Source organism: Pithys albifrons, chromosome 13, assembly GCF_047495875.1.
Source record: "Pithys albifrons albifrons isolate INPA30051 chromosome 13, PitAlb_v1, whole genome shotgun sequence".
In the NCBI taxonomy this organism is placed as follows: domain Eukaryota; kingdom Metazoa; phylum Chordata; class Aves; order Passeriformes; family Thamnophilidae; genus Pithys; species Pithys albifrons.
Window position 1 is genome coordinate 2,712,313 of NC_092470.1, and position 27,749 is coordinate 2,740,061.

Sequence of the window (27,749 nt, forward strand, 5' to 3'; positions counted from 1 at the left end):
CTCAGGCCTTTGAATAGTGATTTATTTCTGTGGCACACACAGTAGTGATAAGCCAACAGACGTTTCATAGCCAACATGCCTGAGTGATTTCTTCCTTTAATCAACTGGTTTCATTCAAACATGTGCAGAAGGCACAGAATTATGCTGGGAAAATGAGTGGAAAGTGCAGTGAGTGTGCATCTAATTATTAAAAACAATATTTTATTTCTCATTAGTGTCTAACTCCAATTTACTGAGGTGGTGGTTTTATTGCTAAGACACCTTTTTAAACTGAAACACACATTTTAATTCCTTGACAAGGTACTTGCTCCCTTACCTCCCCCACCGAGTTGGACAGAGCTTGCACGATCTTCTCGTGGGCCGTGGCCACGACGCTCTGGCCGTTGATCTCGATGATGCGATGGCCCACCCGGACCCCGCCCCGCTCGGCGATGCCTCCTCGCATCAGGCTGCAAATCTGCCAAGGCAAAGCACCGCAGTCTGTTGAAGCTTAGAAATACCATAATGGAGCAGTGCTGGGATTTGATACATAATCAGTGGTGACACCAGAAGGATCCTGCAAGATGCTGGTGGAAAGTAGTAATCAATCCTGTGAGGGTTTCAATGCTCATGGTTTGTTAGGGTTTAGTTTGTATTCAAGATTTCTGCTAATTATAATTTTCATTTTTTATTCTCTTGAGCCGAGAACATAAAAACAGCACAGTGACACAGGTAGTAACCATGCAATAGTGGAGATAGGGGGAAGAGAGAACTTTTACCCACTGCCAGAATAGAAAAAAGTGATTTTTAAATATTTCTGACTGGGTAGTGGAAAATATAAAGAGGGATAAAGTAAAATCCCATCTACAACAGCAATTGTTTTCACACACACGGAGACAAGTTCTGACATAAAGCTTAATCCTTAAGCCTGCACAAATGCTAGTTTAGGCTGAAGGGAGCTGCCATCATTCTCTGCTGACAGCTGGCACACTGGCCAGCTGGGCATTACACAGAAACTGCTGGGAAATTATTTCAGAAGACCAAGCTCATGCATCACATAAGGCAGGTAATGTACAGCTTGAATCTCTGGAACTAAACAGACTTTCACAGTGCTGAGATTTACCTCTTGTTCACTGAGAAAAACCTATTCTTGAAGGGAAAGAAATGAGTGCTGGAGCACCCAGTAATGGCTGTTTCTGCAGTTACTGTCAATGGTTAGAATTAGATGCCAAGAATTATTATTTGCTGTCTGGTCATTTGCTCAGAGCTAAACACAAATATGATAAGATGTGGCTCATGTCCCAGGGAGTTTGTAATCTAATTCAGGAACACAGTGTGTGGGGACATGGCCAGTCTGGACTGTATTGAAGGTGAAACATTGTCAATGCCTGACCAGAATCCTTTTCTGTATGTCACTAGCAGTTTTCTTTACATTCCTCTTCACAAATAACAAATGCTATAAAAAATGAAAACCCTTCTTCATCCAAGTTCAGACTGATATGAGGAGTGAAAATGTACAGTTATTCTTTGTTTATAAAAGGCCTTTCTCAGCCTTCAGGAATAAACCCTTCCTCCTGCAGTGAGGTTTATCTTCCCCCCTGCAATCTCTGCGGCTGAGTGGCTCAGGAAGCATTTCTGATGGGCTCCCATGGGCAGAGGCACCACCAGGCTATCTGTGGAATTGTGTCCTGGATTTCAGTCACGTGCAACAGTTTGCAGGCAGTCCACCTTCCAGGCATACACCTGCCCAGACACACTGTGCTGCACAGAGCTTCTCTCCTGCAGAAAGCTGCTCAGCTCAACTCACTGCCAGAATACCGGTTTGATCCTTGCTTTTGGGGACTGCATGCACTCATCAGAAAGGACAAAAGCAGCGTGGACCAAAGGAAACACTGTGAATACATTTTTCATGGTATAGAGGACAACACAGAGACTACAGCCAGCTGAAATAAAAGCTTTTGAAGCAAATGGAAAGGTGACCTCTCACCCACCGGCATCCAGGGAAAGATAATGGCTTGCATATCTATGCAGAGCACCTTTCATTGTGTGGTTCTCAAAGCACTTTTAATACCATCAGTGAGTTTCCTCTTTCCATCAGCCTCAGACACAGAAAGCTGACTTTTCATTCCAGAACGTGATCCCTCTCCAGGGAAGGCAGCAGCTTCCTTTTGGTGAGCATTAACTCTTTTAATGAGGTGGAAAGAGAAGCAGCCCCAGAGGCTGAGTGGCTGTGCCCACCCTCCCAGAGCTGCTGAGCCACAGCCAGAGCACAGGGGCAGAGTACTCTGTGCTCACAGCACACAGCGATGGGGCTCCTGGATTTGCAAGGAGCTGACCCAAAACATCTTTAAGGCTTTTGTCTCCAGCCAGTGGAGCTGTGGCAGGTCAGTTTAAGCTCAGCAGTACCACTAAGTATCCCTTTATTCAGCCAGGACTCTTTAACATGCTCTGTTTGTTGAACGTGGCAACAGCTGTAATATTATTAGATAAAGTAAGAGAGATCTGGATCTTCTTTTAAGCAAGAGTCTACATTGACTGTGTAAACTGAAGGAAATAGAAAAAAGGAAATGTTTAAACCAGACTGGTTCAATCTATTCAGCTATTACAGATTTGCAAAGTCTTAGACAAGCTGCAGAGCATCAGATGTGAAACTTCAGTAGCTTCACAGTTTTATTGGAATTGTCCATCCTGTAGTAAAGCATAAAGTATAAAATCGTGTAAATACCTTAACCGTAACCTACTAAACCAGGTTCCTCCTCATCTCACTCCTGTATCATGGTATTTAAACCCTGTAAATATTTTCCCAGTTTAAATGATAATTAATAAAAGGCAGGGAAGAAAGAATAAACTGTTCTGTCAAGTTTTACCTAGTTTTACTCTATTTTTAGCTAGAATTGGGCTAGGCTAGGACCAGGGTAGATACACTTCTTAGAGGAAGAAGATCTCAGTCTGAGATCTGGGCTGAGAAGTGTTGCTTTATCAGCATTAAAAATACAACTGGTAATACACAGATTTTTCATGATCTAGAAACCAATAATGTGGTGCAAGAGGACCACTTGGATTCAAATAACATAATTTTAAAAGAAGTGTAGCATAATGATTTTCAGAAGGTGGCTGATAGGTCACCTTATATTCACCTCCTCAGCACACAGCAGTCACACTTGTTTCATATGTATGCACAACACTCCTTTTCCTTAATATTTTACAGTTCAAATTTTAGATTCCTTTTCACAACTGTGCAATGAAACTACAGCAGTAACTTTCAAGAGCCATAAAGAGAGAACTTGCATCATTAGTACAAGAGGAATTTTGCAAAATTAACCTCCTGATTTATGCTGTTGGGCTGTTCTCTAACTAGAACTTCCAAAAGCTGGCACTGCTAGTGCTCCATGGAGCACAACTTCAGGCTTTGCATTAATTAAACTGAACACAATACAGAAAACCCAGTCACCTGCAGCAGTGCTGGGTCTGCCTCTGCCTGATACCCTGTGCAGCTCAGGCAGGGCTTTGTGTGTGCAGGTTATTGATGGGCTGCCCCTGACACAATAGCTGTGCCCCCTGCACAGAGCAGACAGGCAGGGTGAGAAAGCTGCTCTCACAGGGTGCACAGAAACCATGCATGGAAAATGAGGGAATGGCATCCCAGGGACAAGCCATTCTGGCAGCCAACTCTTTCTCTGCTGTGCTAATGCTGAGCCGACGAAGAATAAAGATATTAGTTCTGAATCCTATCATAATTTGTAACAATTGCTGGCAATTGCAAAACTGTTTTTAAAAACTCCAGTCTCAAACTGCCAGAGATACTTTGCATAGACATATTTTCACATTTGAAGTAACAGAGAGTTTATCAGAGATTTTACAGGCTCAGAGGCTTGTCTATATAGCAGCCTAAGAAAAAGATGTTAAAATCAACTTTTTGTTCATTGGTTTTCATTCCCAAACACAGACTTTTCATAAAGGAAATGCATTACAAGGTGGGTTTTTTTTAATCTGAGAATTATTTCTGTGCTGAATTTAGTGAGCTATATATTGGGTGTCATCTAAATGTCACCCATTAAACTGGAATGAATGATGATGCTCCAGTGTGGTGACTATGACAAGCACCAATAGATGGAGGGAGCTCCCTGTGAGACAACACCCAGAGTCTGCAGAGCTTACTGAGCTGAGGCTCCAATTATGTAGGAGATGATTAGCTGGGACAGGATGAATAGATTGTCTACCAGACTCTATAACTGTCTCCATCCATGTGAAGATGGGGGTGTTTCAATCCACCCCGGCCTCCTTCTTTTCCCCAGCCCTGGGCCAACCCCCACCAAGGCTCTGAACTGGAGAACTGATAAATGTACCAGTGATGCTTAGAGATCCTTAAATACCTTCTCTTTGTATCACAGCACCAGCTGAACATACAAGATTTACAAAGGCTGGAAATGAGATCATGTAAAATCAGATCCCATTCCTTCTACTGTTCTTATACCAAGACTTGGGGTTTGCTAACACAGAGTTAACTATCAGCAATGCCCACACCATCCACACAGGTGAGAGGGGATGAAGCACAGGCAGAGGGCACAGAAATACACCACACACCTGATTCTTCTGTATTTTCCTACAGACCTTTCTGCACTCAAGCATCAAAAGCATTTATCCCAAAGATGTCAAATACTTTAAACCTCTGTTGGGAAGGATGTTAAGCTGGGGCAGGTGTCCCTTTGGAGTGCTTTCAGCTGGACCAAGTCTCGTGTTGGTGTCCTTTATACCAACCTCTGCTGACCACAAGGTGATATGGGATCTTAGGTAGGCACACTTAAAACTTAGGCACCCAAATATCTTAAGAGATGGCCAGCAGAGCTGAAAACCCCCTCCTGAGCAACCTGTTTGCTGAAGGGCAATAAGACCCATAAACCAAATCCCATGGTGTTACCTGCTGCTCTTCCAAGGGTGGCAAACACAAATCTGGCAACTGCAATTGCTGAGGTTCACAGAACAGGGGCCAGGAGCCCACAGTCCTTTGTGGTGTGGTTTGCTGTGTGAGCAGCCTGGTTATTTTTTTTCCTAGACTGGAGGAGGAGGGAATGGTGATGGTCCTGCACTACAGACCATGTCTAATGCTGGTACCAGCCCCCAGAAGGGCCAGTTGCCTGAGCTGGTTGTGAGGGGAGTTTGCTTTGGAAAGGTATTGGAGAATGGCTTGGGAAGGAAGAATTCCAAGAGAAGGACCCTGAGCTGCACAGGGTGAGTGTTCCCTGCCACTCTGGCTCCCCTGTTTGCTGCTGTTGTTGCAAGGAAGCTGCAGCACACAGGGAAGGGACACCTGAGCCACAGCCTAGAAAATTACTTGCAGAGAGGTGTTCAGTTTTAACAGGAGGAGGTCACAATTGCATTCCCTTGCCTACTACCTTGTGATCCATATCAATTATGCACAGCAGAAGAAAAGTTAAAAGTTAGGGAGTGTGTGCTGAGATTAAAAAAATGAAACGGGATCAGAGCTAAGATTAGGATGTTCTAATTGTAAAAACCTGTTTCAGCATAACTTTTCCTTGCAATGCTGGCACACTAATGACAGTTAGACATGAACCAGCTGATCCAGAGATTGCACCAAACACTCTGGGCTATAAATCCAGTGGCTGTCTTATGTAGGAAAATCCTTCCAGGATGTTCTCCTGGTGGTGTCCATTTGCATTTTATTACTCAGAGATGGGATCACAAGGTTTTAATAAATTAAGGGGTCACAGAATAAGAAGCAAGATTTTTTTCAGTACTTCAATGAGCTTCTTAAAGAGCAAAAAAAAGAAAGGGGGATAAAACCAAAGCAATGATTGACCACAGAGACTTACAATTCCATTCTGTACACTGAAGCCCAGCTGGTATTTCAAGTCTGGCCGTTTTATGAGGACAGTGGTAACAGGAGGACAGCTGACAATGTTCAGTTTGACTTGAGTTTGATTCTTGAGTCCCTGTAAGAGATTGCAAAAGGTAATATTTCTGAAATGGACCTTCATTTGCTCTCATTTGTGACTTCCTAAGTGCAAGCAGCTGATCTGAAAAAGAACAGCTAGAGTTAATAAAAATTTGTTGAAACTTAAGAGACACATTTTTTATTTCATTTATTTCCCAAGATATTTGGCCCAACAAAACATCAAAATTTTGCCATTAATTACTACAGAAATTTGAGGAAAGTTTTCAGGAAATAACAAAGCTGACTATTGCTTGCTCTTTACTGATATCTGGCTAATTAATCTCCTGCTGCTGCTCTTGGTAAATCTGCACAGACATTAATTTAGTGTCTGTTACTGAAGATAATACATTCTGAGATTCCCTTGTGTCTGGGGAATCTGTGTATACTCACTTGATCTGTCCTGCAGTCCACCAACCTCCACCCATTTTATCTGCATGGAACCCCCAAAATTTTGATGCTCAGGTTTTATTCTGGAGGATGTGGGGAAACCTGAAGCTTTGAGATAGCTGAGTAACTTAATTTAGGCAAGGTCTTCTGACCTGGCCTCATTTGTCATAGCCCAGTAAGAAACCTACAGTCATACTCTCCAGCCCTAAATTTCTGTACATTATCACCCCTCAATCTCTGGTTTTAATTTTTTTAATGACAGATTACTGGGTTTCTTGCAGTGATATGACAGATGGTATCTGCTGGAAATCTACAGGCTCACTTTTCAGAAGGTTACATCTCTGCTGGCTTGCAATCTACAGCACAAAGTTGTGAGTATGGGGTACCTTTATGATCCCTTGGCACGTTGCCAGAGGTAGCCCAACCAAACTGGTGCCATTAATGGACATAATCTGGTCTCCAATGCTCAGCTTTCCCGAGCGAGCTGCAGGGCCTCCGTTCATCATGTTGGCCAGGATCACAGTGGGCAGAATGGAGCCCCAGCCAGACTCCACAATCACCACCCCAAGGATCTCTCCCTTCTGCTTTTCCAGCTGGAGCTGCAATGAAAAAGGAAAACCAATATTTTTTTATTTGTCTAAATTTGAGCATGACTACCTCAGTTGTTCCTGAGAAACACCTACAAACTGCAAAGCAGGTTATGTTCTGTGCCATTAGGTACCAGCATGACTTCAAACCCACTGTTAAAACTGTGTAACACAGACCTACTTCTTTGTTGAAGGTCATACAGTTCCTTATGACCAGATTAGCATATTGGTTAACTCTTTAGAAAGTGTTGGAACTGGACCCTAAGGGCATGAATGCTGCAGAATTTCTGTCCTTGGAACCTGGGCAGCCAGAGGGGGAGGCTCTAACATTTGTGGCCAAGGCAATGTCTGCAACACAGGCTTGTGTTCAGCTCCACTTCTGCCACTACTGCTCAGGTTGTCTCTTGATCTCAGGGTTTGTCTGTCCTTTTCAGGCAAGGATCTCTTGAATATTATAATTAACATTATTATTATTATTAATGTTATTGCATATACTTGTGCCTAGCAGGTTAATGTAGGATCCCTGCTGTAATGTAAGGGGTGCCCTCTCCCTCAACTGCTCAGTAACCACAGCATATCTAACATTTACAGAAGTGGAGTAAGAGTTAAGTAGAGAACATTCCCTTTAACGAAATACTGGGAATTATTTTCTTTCAAATATGAGGACAGGGACACTCCTTACAGGAACCATGATGGCTGCTGACTCTTGTTGAGGCTACTGGTTAAGGCTTTGAACTAACCAGCATCCCACAACTCTGCCATCTCTTTCCACATCAGAAAATCCCCTTCACTGTGTACTGTGAACAGCACAAAGCTTATCTGTATCAGATGAAAATGTACTTTATTACCATTCTCATCAGTGGAAAGACCCTGAAAATGAAAACAAGATATTCTATTATAAAGCTGATTTTATAGCCTAATACAAATGAAGCCACACATCCTGAAATTGTAACCTCATCCTTACAATTACAGTATTTCCAAGAACAACATTCCTCTGGAAAAAAATGGATCAATCTGAAATGAAATTCCCAAAGTAGTTTACCTCTTTGCAGTTTTCTGAATTGGAGAAGTGTATGAGATCATCATTGTACATCTCTTGGGTGTTGATGATGTCACTGTATTCTTTCTGACTGAGATCCTCTGGGTTAATTCCATTGGCCCTTAAAAACTCCTGGTAGGCCACACTGAAGGCCTGACCAATGGACTGAGCTATCAGCTGTGCCTGGAATGGAGAACACAACACAGCTCAGAGAAGGGACAGGGAAACAGTTTACCACTGAAACCACCAGAGACAGGAGAGAGACTGGATTTGAAGCCAATCAAAAGAAAGGATCCTCCAAAGTTTCTGCATTAGCATTGGTATAAAGTCACTTTAGGGTCTCTTGCATGGAAAGAATCCATTGCATCCAAAATCCAATTGCAAACTCCATTTAAAAGCCCTGTTGATGTTGTTCATGAGCACAATTCAGCAGCAAGCAGCCACCTGCTGCCCATGAGCTCCTTCCAGCATGGGCAGTGGCTCTGTCCCAGTGTGGAGCAGAGCTCACAGACAGGGCTGTCACACCCCCTGCTTCTGAACACAGCCTGTCTGCAGGAGTGAGGAGAGAAGGGCTGCTCTGCTTGCACGTGCCTTCACAGACATGTGCACTGATGGCTGTGGTGGTTGTGTCACCTGCTGCTTCTCTCCCTTGGATTTGTAGGCCTGAAGACAATGCTCCAACAGGACCATCTGCTCTCCTGTTGCTGCCACGATGCCTGTCTTGTATTCCCAGCAAACCAGAACAGCCCTTCTCATTAACACCTCAACTGGCAATGTCAGGGATGATTCCCAGAGCCATGATTATGGCTGGCTAATGTTGAGAACACCTTTTCATAATCACCTCTTTCTTGAATTTTGGAGCACTGAGCTGCACGTTCCACTAGATGGCAAGAGAACACAGAGCAACAGAGGTAGAGATAAGGAAAAGAAGCCTACAGCCCACTCTGTCCACACTAGAATTAATTTATTTCCTAATTGAGTTTACTGCAGCTCCCAGGAGAATCCACATTGAGTTTCTTCCTTTTTTGAGGTGTTTGGGTGCTGTATTCTGTCATCTGGGAATATGAGTAACTCCCATTGCATCTCACAATGGAACCCCATCAAAATATTACTAATCAAACCTTTATTCTGGAGATGCAACACACCTTCTTAGAGAGTAGGTACATGCCAAATGCACTAAGAAAGCAAAGGGCTTTCTTGACAACATTTAAAATGTGTATCTTCTTACAATCTACTGATGGTGTATTTTCTTTGATGCTAAAAGATGGCTTTCTTATTTCATTTGTGCTGCAAAACACAAAAGCACCAATCTGTTTGAGTGGCACATGATTTTAGAAAATAAGTAGCCCAGCCAGTCACAAATTGTTTCATCTTTTAAAACACATATTCAAGTCTTATCACTATACCAAGAGGTTTGTGGCAATATGGTAGTACAAAAGTAATCCAGAACATTTTCATATCCTTCCATTATTAAAGTTTATCCTTACTGACTTCTTTCAAACTCCACTGCCATTGCTTTCTCTGTAGCCAGTCCTTTGCTTTTGCCTCCATTCTGCATTCTCAGAACCAACATCTCCAGATGTCACACTTTATTCTGTTACTGCTGGTGGCAGCCAGTTCTCACATCTTAATTTCGTCTCTGCCTCCAAGGTCTTGTGACTGTTCATGAAAGTCTTCAGCATTATACACAAGTTAGAGATAATGTAATTAAATTGCTTGAATAGGTCACCCCAGCAAAGCAGTGACAGAGCTGAGATAACCAGGTCTCAGAAGAGCCCCAGTGTAGCACCCTGACCTTTAGACAATGGCATTTCTCCTTCACAGGCTCAATCACTTTCACAGAATCCCAGACTATTCTGAGTTGGAAGGGACCCACAAGGATCATCCAGTCCAACTCTTAAGTCAATGACCCATGACCTTGGCATTATTACAACCAAGATTTTAACCAACTGAGCTGATCTCAGGGTACTGAGCTACTTTAAAATAATGAAAAGGACTGCTTAGCTCAAAAATACACAACCTGTGAGTTATGACCATCTGAACCACAGAACTCACTTATATTTAATTGGTATGACAGAAATTATATTTAAAGCTGTTCCCATATAATGATGAGAGATGTTTAGTACTGCCTTTGCTGTCAAGTTAGGAACAGACAACAAGTTTTGCTCTTTCTGTTTTACCAAGCTTGGTATGTTTTTCCATCAATGTTTTAGGTTGAAGTCCTCTGGTCTCTCCCTTCAGACACAAGTATCTACTTTGCTACAAAACCAACAGTAGTAAAGCAAGGTCACCTTCCTTTGCCACCAAAGGTGTGGGATGGCACCTCAGGGCTTTTCAAGCAGTGAAACAGGATGTAGAGCAGAGATAGACAGAACTCTTCAGTAACCACTACTTCTGCACTCCTGTTTTGAGAATGGCTCCAGGCTCTTCCACCTTTTAGTATTTCTGATGCAAATGAAAATTAGAACCTCAATTCTGAAGTGGTCAATCCTTTCTTTGAACAGAATTTTAACAAGAAGTGGGCTAGGGCTTTATTATAAGTATTGGATCTTAGAGTAACTTTTGGGACAAAATGACTGAAATTATGTGTGCTGTTGTGTAGAAGTACTAAGGGTAGTGAGAGAAATGGCCATAAAGAAAATTGTCTATAAATATAGAGAACAAAACTATCTTAGCTCCACCTTTCAGTACCTGAGGGGAGCCAAGAAGAAAGATGGAGGGAGACTTTTGACAAGGGCGTGTAGTGACAGGACAGACAGAGTAGTTTTACATTAGATAATAGAAAGAAATTCTTTACTATGAGGGTGCTGAGATACTGGTACAGGTTGCCCAGAGAAATTGTGGCTATCCCATCCCTGGAAGTGTCCAAGGCCAGGATGGGTAGAGTTCTGAGTAACCTGATGGAGTAGCAGGGGATTTGTAACTAAGTGATCCTTAAATTCCCTTCTGACCTGAGCCATTTGCTGACTCTATATAAAAATTCTAATTCATAATATTTGCTGGGGGTGAAAAAAGAGAACTGAAAAATAAACAGCTGAATGTGTTCTTAAACATCAAAGGATCAAGTGTCATGTTTGGGAGCAAGTATATCAACTTCAGGTAAATAAGCCACAGGGAATAAGGACTGGGCAGAGAGCAGCCTTGTGCCAGGCCTGCCAAGACAATGTTCTTGGCATTTTGGCTTCAGTTTGAAAGAGGTCCATAATGGTTCCACCTCATTCCAAGGTTATGGAGGCATATATGTGGTCATTATGTGCCAAACAGCTGAACTAAGGGATCTCACGCAGGATGAAAGAATAATTTGATATCCCGTTTGTGAATTTTGAGATTTGTTAATTCAGAGATGTTGTTTAAATAGATTCCACTCCATTTACTCACATCCTCTGATTCGAAGACGTGGCAGATCATCTTGTACTGCTTCTTGCCCTCCTGGGCGCCGGGGGTGGTCTCGATGCAGTCCTGGGAGGCCGAGCGGGGCATGCGGCGCCGCGCCATGAGCACCACGATGTTGCCGATGTCGGCGATGTAGGAGATGGTGCGCAGCGCGTGGTCCATCATCGCCTCCTGCGGCGGGCAAGGACAAACAAAGCTGTTCTTGGTGCCCTCTGCTGTGCTGCCCCTGCTGCAGCTCCCCTCTCCTGCACGGCCTAGTGCCTGATGGGGTAGTTTTGGCTTTAGTTTTAGTTAGGCTTCAATTTAGCAGGCTCAGAGAATTCATGTAGCTTAGGAGAGACAGCGATTACCTGACTTAAGTAACTAAAGAAATATTTTATACCAGATGATGCAAACTTGAGGTATAAGTACAGCAGAGTAGGAGTGTTCTCTCAGTTGGCATCATGGTTGGAGTAGAGGCAGGACATTCTGCAGCTGTCCTGCTGTGCTAGGCTTTGCTGCTGCTGCTACTTTGCATTTTGTTTTAGTTCAGGGAAGTAGAAACATTTTACTGGTGTTCCCTTTTTTTTTGCTTTGCTGGGTGTTTTTTGAAGTTTTATGAATCTAGAGTAATGAAATCTGGTTTTGGTGGGAGGTAGAAAATTGTTCTATTTAACTTGTCTAAGTGTGTGTTGCATTGCAGTTTTCTTTTAATTTTTTTTCTGTAAAAATATATACATAGTTTAAGTTTGAACTTGTTTTGAGTTTTGTTTCTTTCCTCCCTTTTCTCGGCAGGGAGAGGGAGGTTGACACTCTGTACTGGGCAGTTGGTATTTTGCCAGTTCAACCCAAGACACCTGAGCATGGCAGAAGCTACAGAAACACTTTCTATAGGCCCAGATCTGAGACTCACTGCACAATCCATGGGCCCAAACTCACTGGAGGCTGCTCAAGGAATTGGCTTGAGTGGAATTGCTGCATGGCTGTTCCTCTACAGCAATAATGAACTGTACAACTGTTTGATAAATATGGTCAGGCTACTGGAAAATTCTGATTCCCTTTTTTATCAGTTTTGCTGAATGAAAGAGATGCATTTCACAGGGACAGAATAAGTTTTAGGAAAATCATAGAGATATGAGAAGATTATGATTTTCTGGTTTTTTAATGATGTTCTACAACAGCAATAATAGCTAAGGTAGCATTTTCTTATATACAGCAAAGCAATACTTGCTTTGTAAAGAACTCTGAAGGCAGTTATTTCAACTTCTCTGTAGGCAGAACTTTTAACACTTTTTTGGCTACCCACGTATCTCAGACCAGTTTGGAGGGAAGTGCTCTGATGTCTTGGCTCACAATCAAAATCCTGCTCCAGTCACTGTCATCACTCTGCCCATTTGGTTGTGCTGGGAGAACTCAATTCAGAAGAGCCACTGCCTGTGAGAATGATTTTAAGTGAAAACCTCTCTAAGCTTCATCCTAATGAACGTTTCTCATGTAAGTACACATAAAGAGTACTAAACTTCAAAATCCCTGAGCTTTGCATCTTTTTAATTACTTTAGCCTTTTAAGCTCTTCCTTTCTGCCAATAGCAGGGAAATCCCAACCTCTTAATTTCAACAGAAGGGCCCATCTGAAAATGGCTCCTTGCTGGGCTCACTGCTCAGTTTGGAGAGTTTTCCAGACATTTATGTGTGCTCAAACTAGAAACAACCAGAAGCATAACAGTTTTATTGATCAAACCAGCTGAGGATGTGTCCTGACCATTCCTGTCACTCACCCTGAACAGTTAAAAATATCTGCCAAATTCTGCCTGAATTTGAATTAAAAATGTTGCACAAGATAACTCATGTTTTTAATAATTTATCTAAGCAGCAGAATCCTTTCTGTAAAGAGCTTGGCATTAGTTTGCTGTCAGTTGAACAAATTTCTAAGGCCGAAGAAAGAAAGGCTGTTCTGCAAGTCAACAAAAGTAATTATTATAAGAATGTCAGTACAATTTAACTTGACAGAGAAAAATACAAATTACCATTATTTCTTAGGACCACCTGTCTTACTGAAGATAATCACTGCCCATAAAATTATTGTTATGATTCTTCTCAGACTTGAAATAAAACGTCCTGTGCTTATCCCTAAAGTATGAAAAGTAGTGATGGGTAAGAGGTGGTTTGGGGGGTGTCTCTGAGGGTTGAGGGGCTCAGGAGGATTTCCAGCACTCCTGTTTTCTAATGGCCATCTCTCAGCAGGAGCCTGGAGCTCTGCAGAGATAATTGCCTTTCAGCAGTGCAAGGCTGTAATCACACATGCAGCGTGCACCAGAGGGAGTGCACTGGGCAAATGAAGGCACTTCATCTCACCTGCCAGGAGAATCTTTCTGTCCCTATCAGCACACAGGAGTTACTCAAAAGGGGGTTTTTATATTTTTTAGCAGTCATTCCCCCCAGCCCTCCCACGTTTTTCCTGTCCAGGGCAATTACAATTAGGAATAAGGCAAATATTATCTAGTGATTGTAAAAGTGTTTACTTTTGGCTTACTTGTGACTTGCCTTTTCCCCTTCTCATTCCATATTCCATTAGACACAGTTTTCCATTACCAATACCTCTTTTTCACTCTCTCTGCTTTATTACTTTCCCTAGAGCCTCTCTATCTCTGTCTCTCCCCATTTGCTTCTCTGTTGTTTACCTCATCCCTTTTCTAGTCCCATCCATTCCACCCTTGTTATCTTTATATTTGTCCTTAGAAATTCAGCCTCTCTCAGCCTCTTTCAAAACCACTGTTCTATCTTCTCCTGCTTAGATTCTGCTTTCTTCCAGAATCTTCCCTTTTTTTTTTTTCTAAGGAATTCTTTCAGAATCCTGTTTGCTGCATCTCTTGACACCCAAGAGTACCTGAAGGACAGACCTGGGTGTTCTCCCAAGTTTTCAGACGCTGCAGTCCCGTGGGAGTGGGAATCAGACAAACCTGAGTCAGACCATTTTATGGCACCAACCAGCCAGCAGAGATGTGTCCTGCACACACACAGCTGTGATCTCTGTATTTCTCTTTCTCTTTGCTAGTTTTCCCAGTTGCTTCACTCCCAGATTCTCTTCCAGTGAATGAGCCAGAAGCTGAGAGGCTGCTGTGGCTTTGCTGCTGGTGGTGGGCACTGCTGCAAACCCCAGAGCTGTGGCATGAGGAGGAGTCCTCAGGTGAAGAAGGCAAGTGGCCAGACTCTAAAGCTGCTCACACTGATCAGGTGCTCCACTTTGCTGAACATATTCAGCAACTAAAACCAACTAAAAAGTGGCAGGGATGCCCTTTCCCTGTGCTGTTGAGGGCAACAGAATCCCCCCAGCTGGCTCTGCCCAGCCTGGCAGTGCCCCTTCCTGGCACTCCCCAGCACTGGGAACTCTTCTGCATGTCCCTTTTGAAATGAGAATGGTGGATTTTGAGTCAGCTGTTACATCATGTGAGCTGTGCAGCACTACAGATGGGTTAAAGCACGTTTGGCATGCTGCAGAAAAAGGTTTTATGTAATTGATAAAGCCATGGAAGTACAGATTGTCTCTGGCAGCTGCCACAGCAGCTGAAATGGCCTGTGGTAATTACACCAGTCAGGAAACTGCACTAGCACTGCAAAATGTTGGCAAGCCAAAAATGCTTTAAAGTCATGGGAATGAGTCTGTTACAGCTCTCTGAAAGACACACTGTGAAAAGAAAAAAGAAAAAAGAAAAAAGAAAAAAAGAAAAAAGAAAAAAGAAAAGAGAAAAAAAGAAAAAAGAAAAAAGAAAAAAGAAAAAAGAAAAAAGAAAAACCACTCAAAAAAAAAAACCAACCCCAAAAACCCAGGGCAAACATCAGAGAGCTTGGAATTACAACCATTTCCAGTGGTACTATTTTCATCTGGTTAAACAGCTCATATTAGACCCCATTGGTCATGGTGCACTGAATTTTACATCACTAGAAATCTTAGGGATTCAGATTAAGATGACAGTTTCTTGCACAGTGTTGAAGGTCTACCTCAAAGGACTTTCTTTTTAGTTTTAAAAGATTGGTGTTCAGCTGAAATGATGAACTCTTTAAAGTAAAGTAAGAAGAATGACTTCCACTAAGACTAATCCTTACTCAACAAAAAGAACTTACAAATTTACTGCTACACATTCTAACTATAAGCTGTAGCTGTTCATTTATCAGTAATTGTCTGCAGGCATCTTTACACTGATTAGCATTTTATTTTCTGCTAATGCAAAAATTAGTTCTAAGCTCTGATCATGTACTCTCTGGGTGATGCATATTTACCACAAGGTCAAAAAAAGGCTGAGCCATCACTAATAGTGGTGTTGCTTATCATGGATGAAATGCAGGATCAGCTGATTTATGGCTGGCACATTGTAAATATTCCTGCCCATCTTAGATGGGATATTCTGCTCCTCATCTGGCTCTTTCTCTTGGGAGTTCTAGTGGCATGTTAAGGACATCTGCTTATGTTAAAAGAAAAATAATGCATTTCCTGGAGATACTGTCATTGCCCTCACATTCAAGGCAAGTAATGCTCTCCTGCACTTCAGAAAGAAGTAAGTGCTTTATGGTTTCCATTATACACTAATTGAAAACAAAAATATCCTAAACGCAGAGTGCTACATTTATCTGTCTTCAAGTATCTCTTATAGTTTCAGTTCAGGTCTTCAGTGAGCCATGGTATTGCTGAACCCTAAGCTTGGACACCAAGATACAGGTTCAATAACCATTTTCTCTTTCCATCTTCCAAGTTGTTTATGAAAATATTGAATATTGAATTTCTTATTATAAGAAACATGTTTGTGAATCTCACTCTGCTCTTTTTATATTGCCACATAAATGGTAATATAGAAGACATAATTACACTCAGAAATTATTTAGCCTGCTTCTATCTCTTGTGTCTAGACCATATAATTTAGGAAATATGAGAAAAAAGCCTTATTTACGTCAAGAGGTGGCATGTGCTGCTTCTGTGCCCTGGGCAAATATATTGCCTGTCACAAAAAATCCTGATTGATTTGACATGGTTTACTCCTGACAAATGTGTGCTGACTTTTGCTCATCTCCACTCACAAACTGCCTGCAAAGGGTTTGTTTGGTTTGGTATCTTTCTGACAGTTAAATTTATTTACTGTAATCCTGTTGTGCTACTAAAAACACCCCCAACAAAAGCAAACCACCAAACCTAAATAATACCTTCCCAATTCTGGAAGAGTATCATTAAAAGGATAATGGAAGGTCACTCCACCCAGTTTTCCAAATGACACAAGATGAATTTTCTAGTTTGGCTACATCTACCTCTACTAAGCACTTTCTAAATGGTTTGTTTTCCAGTGCAGTTTCAGGTCTTACCACTTTTTAAACTGCATACAATGGAGTTTTTTAGTGTAAACTAAAGACAATGACAAAAAAAATTTCCCCTTTCAACACTCTCATAAGAAGGAAAATTTAAAGGCTTTCCATAAGTATGATCAGTCTAAGAGATCTTGTGAGATTATTATACTAAATATTTGGATCAAGGTATAAATTATTAGAATTTAATTGCAAATTTCTTTAGAAACTCCTTCTTGTGGAGATCACCTCTTGTGGAATATAAAATTATTCCTGGAAGATGAGGCTGATCACTGCTGTGCTCTCCATGAATGATTAATAATTTACCTTTGGGGGAGGATGGTGGCTCAGATGTGATTTATGGGGGAAAAAAAGAGATTAAATGTTAAAAATGGGAAGATATGAAGGGCTTAGTCAAAGCAGCAAATGACTTCCCTGTTGGGCTGTAAATCTGAGTTCTGAGGCTGTTCACAGGACTGTGCACATGCATCCTGAAAGACTTCTGAACCTTTTCCTAAATTGAATTATAGCTCTCAGCAACATGCAGGCATCTTCCAATACATCAAATAAGCCAAACTGGTACTATTCCATTGGCAAGTGTTACAACAATAGGAGCTCTTTCTGAACAGTCTCACAGCAGTGAATTTATCCAAATTTAGGAAAGTGTCCCACTAATCATATAAAAGCATATTTTGAGTCTAAGTCAACATTACTCTTGAAGAGGTTTAATCCCAGCTTACCTGTGTATCTGCATTTAAAACTTTGATTCTCTGTGTGGAGATGAACAAATCCACCTCAGTCAAGGCCTGGGACTCTCCCTCTGAGGTCTGGAAGAGAGAGGCTTTGTTACAACAGGGTTTTAATTCTCTCTTTAGAACCATGAATTCACTGACTGCTTGAGGGATAATGTGATGTGAGGCAACTGCACTTCAAACCACTACAGAGATGGCTGTTCAAAGGTGTTTCCAGGGACATGCAAAGAGTACATTTATTGCACAGAAGGAGTGAAGCATACTCTGATTTTCTGGGTAAGAGGGAAATTTTGGAGCCTGTGGGACTGACAGCTCATGTATTAAAATTCTCTGTTCACAACCAGAACAGGAGCAAAAGTATGGCTGTTTTTCCTCCACTTCCTCACTGATGCACTTCAGTCCTGGAGGCACCAGAACTGGGCCAGCAGAGCTGAGAATGTGACTTTGTCCCCAGCAGCTGCTCAACCCCTGCCATCTTCACTGGGCTCACCAAAAACGAGTTTAAGCTGATGCTCAGCACTGTGCTGGGCTTTAGGTCTTCTGGTTTTTATTAGTTTCTTCCTAGAAAATAACGAATTAAGCACTGAACTAATATTTCTCTCATGTCACAGAGAGCCATCAGCTGACTTTAGAGCTCAGCCTGTCAGCACTGCTCACTGGGGAAACAATTCCATGTGCCATTGGAGAACGTGGTCCCAGAGCAGGCAGGCATCAGTCTCCAGGCCAGAGACTGCTTCTTGGACAGTGCAAGGAACAACAATGTTTGTATTCACTGTTCTTTTTTTGAGTTATAAAGCCTTAGCCAAGCCTATAGTTCATTCAGATTAATTTTATTTGAATTATCATCCAGCAAAATACAAATGCTTTGGCAGAGACTACTTGTAGTGCTTCCATCCTTTTAGTGATATTTTTGTCAACTGTATTTAGTTGACTGAAGTATTGTTTTTAACTGAGTGAAGTGTTTCCTGTAGGAATTGTTCCAGCAACTGTGTGGTACATTTATTTTGTTTTTAAATATCAACACTAATAAACATCCAGTAAGTCACAGGCACAGGAAATACACGTCCCTGCTTTGGTTAGTCAAACCAAAATAAGCATTACATTCAGAAAAACTCCCAGATAACAACAGCTGTATGTCTGGACTAAACAAATCACAGATATTCAACAGAAGAAGGGCAGCAGGCAGGCACTGCAGCAAAGGAACAATGAAGAAAATGAGTTCATTTGGCTCCATTCACTATTCTACTGCTTAACAAAGAAGAAACCAAAATGACAACTTTATGAGGCTCCATAATGAAAGACACAACACTCCATGGAAAACAAGGACAACCAAAATGTAAGGAAACATTAGCAGTCAAGAAAAACAGTTTACACACCGCTTTTTTCTTGATTTTAGCCGCCTTTTGCATCCTCTGGGGAGCAGCATAAAAAAAGAATGCAGACAGATGTACACACAAGGAAAGAGAAAAGACAGTGAGGGAAGTCAGGGAAAGCTTTGGGCTGTGAATCCAGGCTGTTGAAAATTAAAAAAATTGGGAGCAGCAGGAGAAGGATGTGCGAAAGAGGAGGATTTTTTTATACCTTATGCAGTTCTCAAGAATATTGGATTTAATGGCATTATGGATGTGGTCAGCTGATCCCAAAAAAATTGGTTCCAAAGGGTTATCTGTTAACAGCTGCTCTTAACATTTATCCTGCTGAATTTACAGCAGTGGAAAATGGCAGTACATGCACTACCTTAAACTCAAGGTTTTCTACACAAATTAATCAGGTCTGCATGTTACTGTGGAGCAAAGCATCACTCAAGCTCTCCTGCATGACTGTCTGGAGGAGTCAAGTACCCCTGACAGATTAGGATTGGTATTAATATACAAACCAGTTTTTAGGGATTTAACTGCCAGCAACAATTTCTGACTGTGGCTTGAGACATCACAATGCTAAATAGAAACTCAAAGGTTTGGAAAGTTTAAAGAGCTGCATTCCATTTGTTTCTAAATGCCAAATCAATCATCAATCATGACATGTCTCTTGCTAAATAAGTGGTTTTTCCAAACTGGTTTCCTTCAAAAACATGGAATTCTTAGCAATTAAATATTTTATTGACTAAGTGCATGCTTTTTCTATTAGCATTGAAAAATCTGCCTATTTCTAACCACGTGTTTATTCAGATGAGGTATTTACAGCAGGGTCACAAAAAATTCTAAAATAAAAATCTCCTGCTTGGATTATCAGCAAAGAGTATTTTCTTTGCACAGCTTTATGAAGCAGCCTATGCTACATTATTTACAAAGGAATTATTCACTGTAAATAACACCAAAGCCAAACACAACAGTAATGAATGTTCTTCTCCTAAAAAAGTAATAATCTAATATAGTGAGAGCAATCTTCTCAATTTGTAGTAAGTTAAAGGAATTAATGACATAAGAGTAAAACCACAGTCAAATAAATATCCTGTGTGCTTCACCATTGAAATATTTTCTAATTGCATTCTGCACCTTGTCTTTAATGATTGAATTTGTCATGAAGCTTCCAAAGAATTTTGAACAGACTCTGGAATAGTCTATATTTTGCTCCTTAGAGATGCTGTTTGTATTCTGATAACAAGCACTGGAAACTAATGGTGTTTACAGTACTTATGTATAGACATATAGATGTCTATGCCCTGAGAGGATGCACACACAGGGGAGCTGTGAGCTGCAGGTCCTGCAGCACCCAGAGCTCAGCCCCCAGAGGCTCAGGGGGCATTCCTGGGGCAGCCCCTGCCCTACCCTGACCCTGCTCATCCCCAGGACAGGCCCTGCCCTACCTTGACCCTGCTCACTCCCAGGACAGCCCCTGCCCTGCCCTGCCCCTGCTCACTCCAGGGGCAGCCCCTGCCCCACCCCTGACCCTGTTCACTCCTGGGGCAGCCCCTGCCCTACCATGACCCTGCTCATCCCCAGGACAGGCCCTGCCCTGCCCTGCCCCTGCTCATCCCTGGGGCAGCCACTGCCCTGCTGTGACCCTGCTCACTCCTGGGGCAGCCCCTGCCCTACCTTGACCCTGCTCATCCCCAGGACAGCTCCTGCCCTGACCCTGCTCATCCCCAGGACAGCCCCTGCCCTACCCTGACCCTGCTCATCCCCAGGACAGCTCCTGCCCTGCCCTGACCCTGCTCATCCCCAGGACAGCTCCTGCCCTGACCCTGCTCATCCCCAGGACACCCCCTGCCCTACCCTGACCCTGCTCATCCCCAGGACACCCCCTGCCCTGACCCTGCTCATCCCCAGGACACCCCCTGCCCTACCCTGACCCTGCTCATCCCCAGGACAGCTCCTGCCCTGACCCTGCTCATCCCCAGGACAGCCCCTGCCCTACCATGACCCTGCTCACTCCTGGGGCAGCCCCTGCCCTACCCTGACCCTGCTCACTCCTGGGGCAGCCCCTGCCCTACCCTGACCCTGCTCATCCCCAGGACACCCCCTGCCCTACCCTGACCCTGCTCACTCCCAGGACAGCCCCTGCCCTACCATGACCCTGCTCACTCCTGGGGCAGCCCCTGCCCTACCCTGACCCTGCTCACTCCTGGGGCAGCCCCTGCCCTACCCTGACCCTGCTCATCCCCAGGACACCCCCTGCCCTACCCTGACCCTCCTCATCTCCAGGACAGCTCCTGCCCTGACCCTGCTCATCCCCAGGACAGCCCCTGCCCTACCATGACCCTGCTCACTCCTGGGGCAGCCCCTGCCCTACCCTGACCCTGCTCACTCCCAGGGCAGCCCCTGCCCTACCCTGACCCTGCTCACTCCTGGGGCTGCCCCTGCCCTACCCTGACCCTGCTCATCCCCAGGACAGCCCCTGCCCTACCCTGACCCTGCTCATCCCCAGGACAGCCCCTGCCCTGCCCTGACCCTGCTCACTCCTGGGGCAGCCCCTGCCCTACCCTGACCCTGCTCACTCCCAGGACAGCCCCTGCCCTACCTTGACCCTGCTCACTCCCAGGGCAGCCCCTGCCCTACCTTGACCCTGCTCATCCCCAGGACAGCCCCTGCCCTGACCCTGCTCATCCCCAGGACAGCCCCTGCCCTACCCTGACCCTGCTCATCCCCAGGACAGCCCCTGCCCTACCCTGACCCTTCTCACTCCCAGGACAGCCCCTGCCCTACCTTGACCCTGCTGACGGCCTCCTGTGCCTGCATCATGCGGATGTTCTTGGAGGGGTTCCTCTCAGACAGCAGCTGGGTGGAGCCCAGGTAGTTGGCTGCGAAGATGATGCCATCGATGAGGTCCTCGGGCTCACAAGGTCCTGGAACTGACACCACATTGACAGTTAGTGCCTTGCAAAGCAGAGCAGATGGGGAAGTGAGGAAGGGACAGTGAAGCTTGAACTGCCTTTTTACTACCTGTAGTAGTTTGGGCTTTAGTTTTAGCTAGACCTCAGTTTAGCAGGCCCAGAGAGTCTGTGTAGATTAGAGGGGACAAGCAGCACCTGACTTAAGCAACCAAAGAGATATTTCATATCACTGGACATCGAATCAAGTATAAAAGAAGGTGTAGGAGGTGCCTGGCTCAGTCCCTTCATGGCCTGTGCTGAGCAGACCTGCTGGGGGAGTTGGGCTTTGTCACCACTTCACAGCTGTTTGCTTGGGGAAGTACCTTTTTTTGTTGTTGATTTTCTCCTCTCTTGCACAGTATCCTTTGGGGGGAGTTTGTTGGAGTGTTTTTGTGAGCTGGGGTGGGGGAGGTCTGTGTTGTTGGTTATTGTTGTTGGTTTGGGTTTTCCCCCACATTTGTATATATGTGTATTATATCATATTCTGTTTTTAAGTGTCTCTCTTTTGTATAATATAAGAAGTTTGCTGTTTCAGGGGTTTTTTTCCCTCCCTCCCCTTCCCTTGGTGGAGGGGTGGATTCTCTCTGTGTTGGACAGTTGGCATTCTGCCAGCTCACCCTAACACAACACCTTTTCTAATACGAAGGAGGTGAAAACATCAGTGCAAAATAAATTCTGGGTTTCCTTATTTCCCCCCAACCAACAGCATATCAACTGAACACACAGTATTTATAGCATTGCACAGTGGAATTCTATAGGAAAGTAATTGGAAAAGTCTTCCTGTGTTGCACTGTTAAACACATTAGGATTATTTGCAAGCTTCAGAAATGCTAACAGGTACCTTTACCATAACTTTACTGTTTCTATGTATGAGCTAAACTTCTGCTTAAATACAGATTCATGTTTTCACTTTTTATTTTGAGATACTTGTAAAAGTACACACTCCCTAAACATCCTCTCTGGCAAGAATACTGATGAACAATGGGCACCAAAGGTGTTCTTTGCTTCAGCAAAGTCCACTGTGAAAATCAACAGTTCAGAAGGTTTAGGAAAAAAGCAAATTATGCCTCTTGATGCTGTTTAGTCCTGTGTAAGCCCTGAATTCAGAGGAAGTTTTCTTTTAGCCTTCATTCAACAAATACACTTAGTGCTAATTACACTGTGACTTAGGTGAAATTCCAACATTAACTTGTAATTTTCAGGTGGTTTCTCTCAAAGGATTACAAAGGGGGAGAGAGAGCAGAATAAAGGACAGTATTTACATCACACTGGGACTGTGCTCAGCATCTTGTTAAGCTTTATGTCTAATTTGATTAGATGAAAAGTAAAAACCAGTCACTCCAGAGTTTGGCTGAAATCTCTTGATAGTGGATATTTTTTGTTCCTCAGCAGTTTAATAGAAGAGATCTGCTTTGAGCTAGATCAACTTGCCAACCTTCTAACACATCTTGAAATCCATCAATCTTATGTGAGGAGAAAAACTACACTGAAGAGGAATGTTTGGGGGCTTTTTAAAGAGGTTTATTCTTCAGTGTTCAATTTATTTATAATCAATTCAATTCAATTTATAATCAATTCAATTCAATAGGGAAGATTATTATGGGGAGAAGGAAGAATTTATGGCATGCTCTTGCTGATTAAATGTCCCAAAAAAGTGGTTTGTGCATATAACTTAGTGAGCACTGCCAGCCTTCATTTTCCCTTTCTAATTTAGCAGAACTCTTCCAACAGAAACTAAACATGGTTAGAAGAAGTGACTTTCCTCTTGTTGCTAACACCCATATTTCCCTGCATTTCACTTCACATTGACATCTTGTTTCAAGGGTAGCAGAGAGGGAAATTAATTAAAGATGTGAATTTAATGTGAAGTTAGCAAAACTTCATTAGATACCTGCATCAACACGCTCATGCAAAATTAAAGTGCTTTTAATTTTGTTTTCCTTCATTCACTTCAGCCTAAGTAAATCAGGCTAAATTGAATCCAGACTGCTTTAACTCTGAAATATGCTTACCCATATGATGTTTAAATCAGTTTAAGTAAACTCCTTCATGCAGGTAATTTAGATTAATTTTCTTGAAATACTCTGAGTCTGAAGACAAGTAAAATTCAATTCTTGGTGCAAATTCTAACACACTCATTACCACATCAAGCAAAGACCACAATTCTAAGAGTCTGCAGGATTTGTCAACAAAAGAAGTTGTGCTGGCTGTTTAAAACATATCAGTCCCTTCATCTACTTGGTTTCCATCCCAAAAGCTCTGGATGAACTCAGGAAAGTTTAATTTCTCTCTGTGATTCTGTTTTCTCTTCAATTATTTTTAATTATGTTGAATTGGGCCCACTTGTGATTCTGTCTGTGCTTTGCACATCTGTAAGCAAGATATTTTTGTCTTGGTTTCCCAGTCATTAATAGGCCACACAACAATTTCTTCTCATGTCTTGGCTGGTTGGTGACAGCAATGGCATTTTTAACTAATTTGTATGAAAAAACTCTTGCACTTGGAAATAACCTGGGATGTTAAGCAATTTTATTATCCTAATGTTATTTATTGGGATTCTTTAAAGACTGGGGAGGGTTTGGATGGATATGGTTTCATCATCTCTTCAGAGCCTTAGAAAGTGATTTTTTGCAGAATCATTATCCAAGCATGTAGAAATCAACAGCTTGTATAAAATGCTTACAGCAAGAGATTAATACAGAATAAAAAAAAAACCCACCAAAAAACCTTCACGTTGGGCAGAAAACATTTCCAACACACGTTTACCAGCAATGGAAGCAACTGTCAGGTAAACTCAGACATCTGCTGGAAGGCTGGAATGATACTGAAAATTGCCAGGGTCAGACTGGGTTACCTGAGTGTCTCCTTCCCTCATCTCTGCCTGCTTTAAATAATAAAAAATGCACACTTGGCTGAGGTCCCAGCTCATCAGAGCACTTAAGCACAACCTTGACTGCAAGCATGTGCAAGGCTTACTGATGAGGAAGAGAAGAAGAAATAGATTTCAGACTTGAAGGTTTGATGTGAGCAAAGACTGGAATTTTATATTGAGTATTGGTGCTTAAACATCAGGTAACTATGCCTGAAAAATCTAAATTTCTGCACCATCAAATCAATGCAACTGAGATTACTTGGTTTTCTGCAACAAGTATAAACATTTCTAGACTTAGCAGACTAGATGCAAACATTTTGAAATTAACTTTTGTGTTCATAAAATATGAAAAAAACACTCATTCAATAATTCAGTATAACTGCACTTAATAGTCTGCTAGGAACAGATTTTTATATCTATCTAAAATCAGGTGTAAGCCAAGGATTCAGGTAATATTTAGAGATGCACTCAAAGCACTGAAGCACCTTCAGCTTCCTGCTGAACTTGGACAGCCCCTGAAGCCACTGAGGGTGATGCCACTGGAGTGTGTGGCACTGCAGCAGGTTCTGCAGGATGAGTAATGGACACAGGGCAGAAGTCACCTTGGAGAGTGTCTGACTACAACTTCCATATTTTGGCTGATTTCTTGACTTCATCATGCTTGTTACTGTGCAAGGGAGAAACATTTATGATGATACAACAGAGAGCAAAAAGACAGAACCACTGAATATAGAACTAATTACCACTGCAAGCATGTAGTGGTACCACTACTGAAACAACTCTAACAGTAAAAGGACACAGCTCCAATATTTTTGAGCCTGTTTTATGTTCACATGGCATATGAAAAATACTATGTATTAACAGAGACACAGGTACAGCTACTGTAGTTAAGGAGTCATGCTGAAAGTGCTTTAAAAGTGGCTATAAATATAATCAGAATATGGCTGTGGGATCCCTGTCAAAGCTCAGGGAAGGACAGGAGTGTTCACTGGCAGAATCCTTTGTTATGTGCAGAAGGATCCTGGTTTTTTGGGACCCCATATACAAATTAATAATAAAAACTGTGTTTTTCTTTGAATTCAGAGAGCAGTCATGTAACCAACCTATCATAAGCTCCTAGTGGGCCATGTATTGACTTGTCACAGACAATGCCATATCACACCTGCAATAGAAAAAGCCTAATAGGCAGCTTGTTCTCACATACTGTGCAGCTATAGGAAAAATCAGAGAAAGCAAAATGCTAGAACTAAAAATAAAAGTATTTTGATGTCTAAAAGAGTATTCTGAGCTCTTGCCAACAGAGTAGTGAGCTGACTGCTATGGAAAGAAAAAGACATAACCTTTTTAATTTATCCTTTTAATTTTAATTAAAATGTGCTGTGAGGGTGAATTCTCTAGCCTGTTTTAAAGCTCTGTGCATGCTGGCCTTGCTTTATGGTTGCCCACTAGACAGTCAGCAGATGCTTGTTACAAAGTGCCAGCTTGCTTTCTTGCCTCTGCCACCCCTGGGGAATGCATTTAAATTCACCTCAGTTTAGGGCCTGTTAGCCAGAACATGCCAAGTGTTCCATGTAATGTCCCTCAGATGTTGGTCTCAAGGGGCAACCTTGGATCTTTCCACTTGTTCCAGCTCTTTAAGGAAATTACTGAATACAAAAGATGCTTGTCAGCTGGTGAGATCAGGGAATAAAAGAAAAATGTGTTGGACATTTTAATATTATTCTAAATTGCATTAAGTTTTGCCTGATTTGAGAATGGCATTAATATTCTAAATTGCACTGAGTTTTCCCTGATTTGAGAATGGCATTGAAAATTAAGTTTTTAACATTCTTTTATGGTTTCTGTTGTGTGTGGTCATGGCAGATCTAAGGGGTCAGATCCTTGGAAGTCTCCTACTGTCATTCCTCAGCTTTAAAGTGTAGACATTTCCTTTACAGGAAGAGCTACATTTTCCCCATAAGAAGTTCCTCAGCTGTCTGTGAATCACAGAGTGATAATGTTTTTCAGTACAATCCTATTTTATTCCTGTCCTCCTTCTTGTGTTAATCAATTGACTTATTTTTCTTCAAACAGAATATATGTAGTAGTAGTGCAAAGGAGACTGAAAAAGCATGTAAAGGCACTGCTCTGCTAACCAGAGGATTGGATTATTGGGGGTTTTAATCAGTTCAGGACAACCTTTACATTTGTGTTGACAACTGATATCCCCAGACTGCAATAACAGGCCATGAAGAACACAGTGCTCTTACATCTTCATGAATCTCCACCCTGCTGGGGCCCACTGTCACCACCTTTTTAACCCCTCCCAGAACTTGATGCCAAAGGGGGTTTTGGTTTTTTGATTTTCACATTTTATAGATTTTAGGAACACAGTAACTGTAGATTTAATGTGCTAGTATTCTGGCAGCCTAAGTTCATTGTTTATACATCCTAACCCCTACCATAGATCAGGAGCTCAAATTCCTTTAGTTATTTAATCTTGTTTAGACCCTCCTCAAGGTAGAATGCTTGAACTATCAGAAGGCCTGCAGAACAAAACAAAAACACAGGACAAAGTGTCCCAGAAGTCAGAACACTGGAAGAACTCCAGGAGCCCCAGGAAGAGGAGATGATGAAGACAGAGGGTCTCAATGACCCCAGCCTCAAATCCTGGGGGGTAGAACAGGGGTGGAACTGGGGCTGGACTGAGAGATGTGTAAAGTAATGATTGGAGGGATCATATTATAAAAGCCATGGAAACTAGAACTGGGGAGCACGTGCATGTCATCCTGTGTTCCTGTGGGCCCTAGGCCTGATATTAAAGGACTTGACTTTTTATCTTATCCTACACTAACTTGGCTCAGAGTCCTGCTTTGTGGGGGTCACTCACAGCATCATCTGGAGTGGTCTCCTTCACCTGAATCCTTGTGCTCCTCCTTTGTATCCCCACAATGCTCCCATTGCCATGGGGAGGCAGGAGAACATTAAATACTTCCATACCTAAACTTTTCAGCTGTGTTCTCTTGGATTTGACTGGTTTTTAGAATTGTGATCTTTAATATATATTAAAGTATTTGCTGCCACTTTGACCTACTGTAACTATGGATGATGTCAAACTTACCATCAACAAAACTTGGAAAGGAAGACACTTTCTTTGTCTGTTGAGAAATAAAAATGGTATAGCTGTAAC

The 27,749-nt window shown here is 42.5% G+C and overlaps 1 protein-coding gene across 4 annotated transcripts in view; it reads right to left on the reverse strand.

Moving 5' to 3' along the window:
* Positions 1-27,749, reverse strand: part of APBA2 (amyloid beta precursor protein binding family A member 2) — an 89,529-nt gene that overhangs the window by 2,285 nt on the left and 59,495 nt on the right. For 3 of the 4 annotated variants that reach the window (XM_071568677.1, XM_071568678.1, XM_071568679.1), the window contains 9 exons: positions 27,681-27,717; positions 21,542-21,687; positions 18,773-18,808; positions 17,385-17,471; positions 11,324-11,509; positions 7,949-8,128; positions 6,706-6,918; positions 5,811-5,930; positions 317-457 (listed from right to left, as the gene is read on the reverse strand). In XM_071568677.1, coding sequence (XP_071424778.1) covers positions 317-457; positions 5,811-5,930; positions 6,706-6,918; positions 7,949-8,128; positions 11,324-11,509; positions 17,385-17,471; positions 18,773-18,808; positions 21,542-21,687; positions 27,681-27,717 — 1,146 coding nt within the window. The remainder of the gene's footprint in view (positions 1-316; positions 458-5,810; positions 5,931-6,705; positions 6,919-7,948; positions 8,129-11,323; positions 11,510-17,384; positions 17,472-18,772; positions 18,809-21,541; positions 21,688-27,680; positions 27,718-27,749) is intronic. The other variant, XM_071568680.1, reaches the window with a different exon arrangement.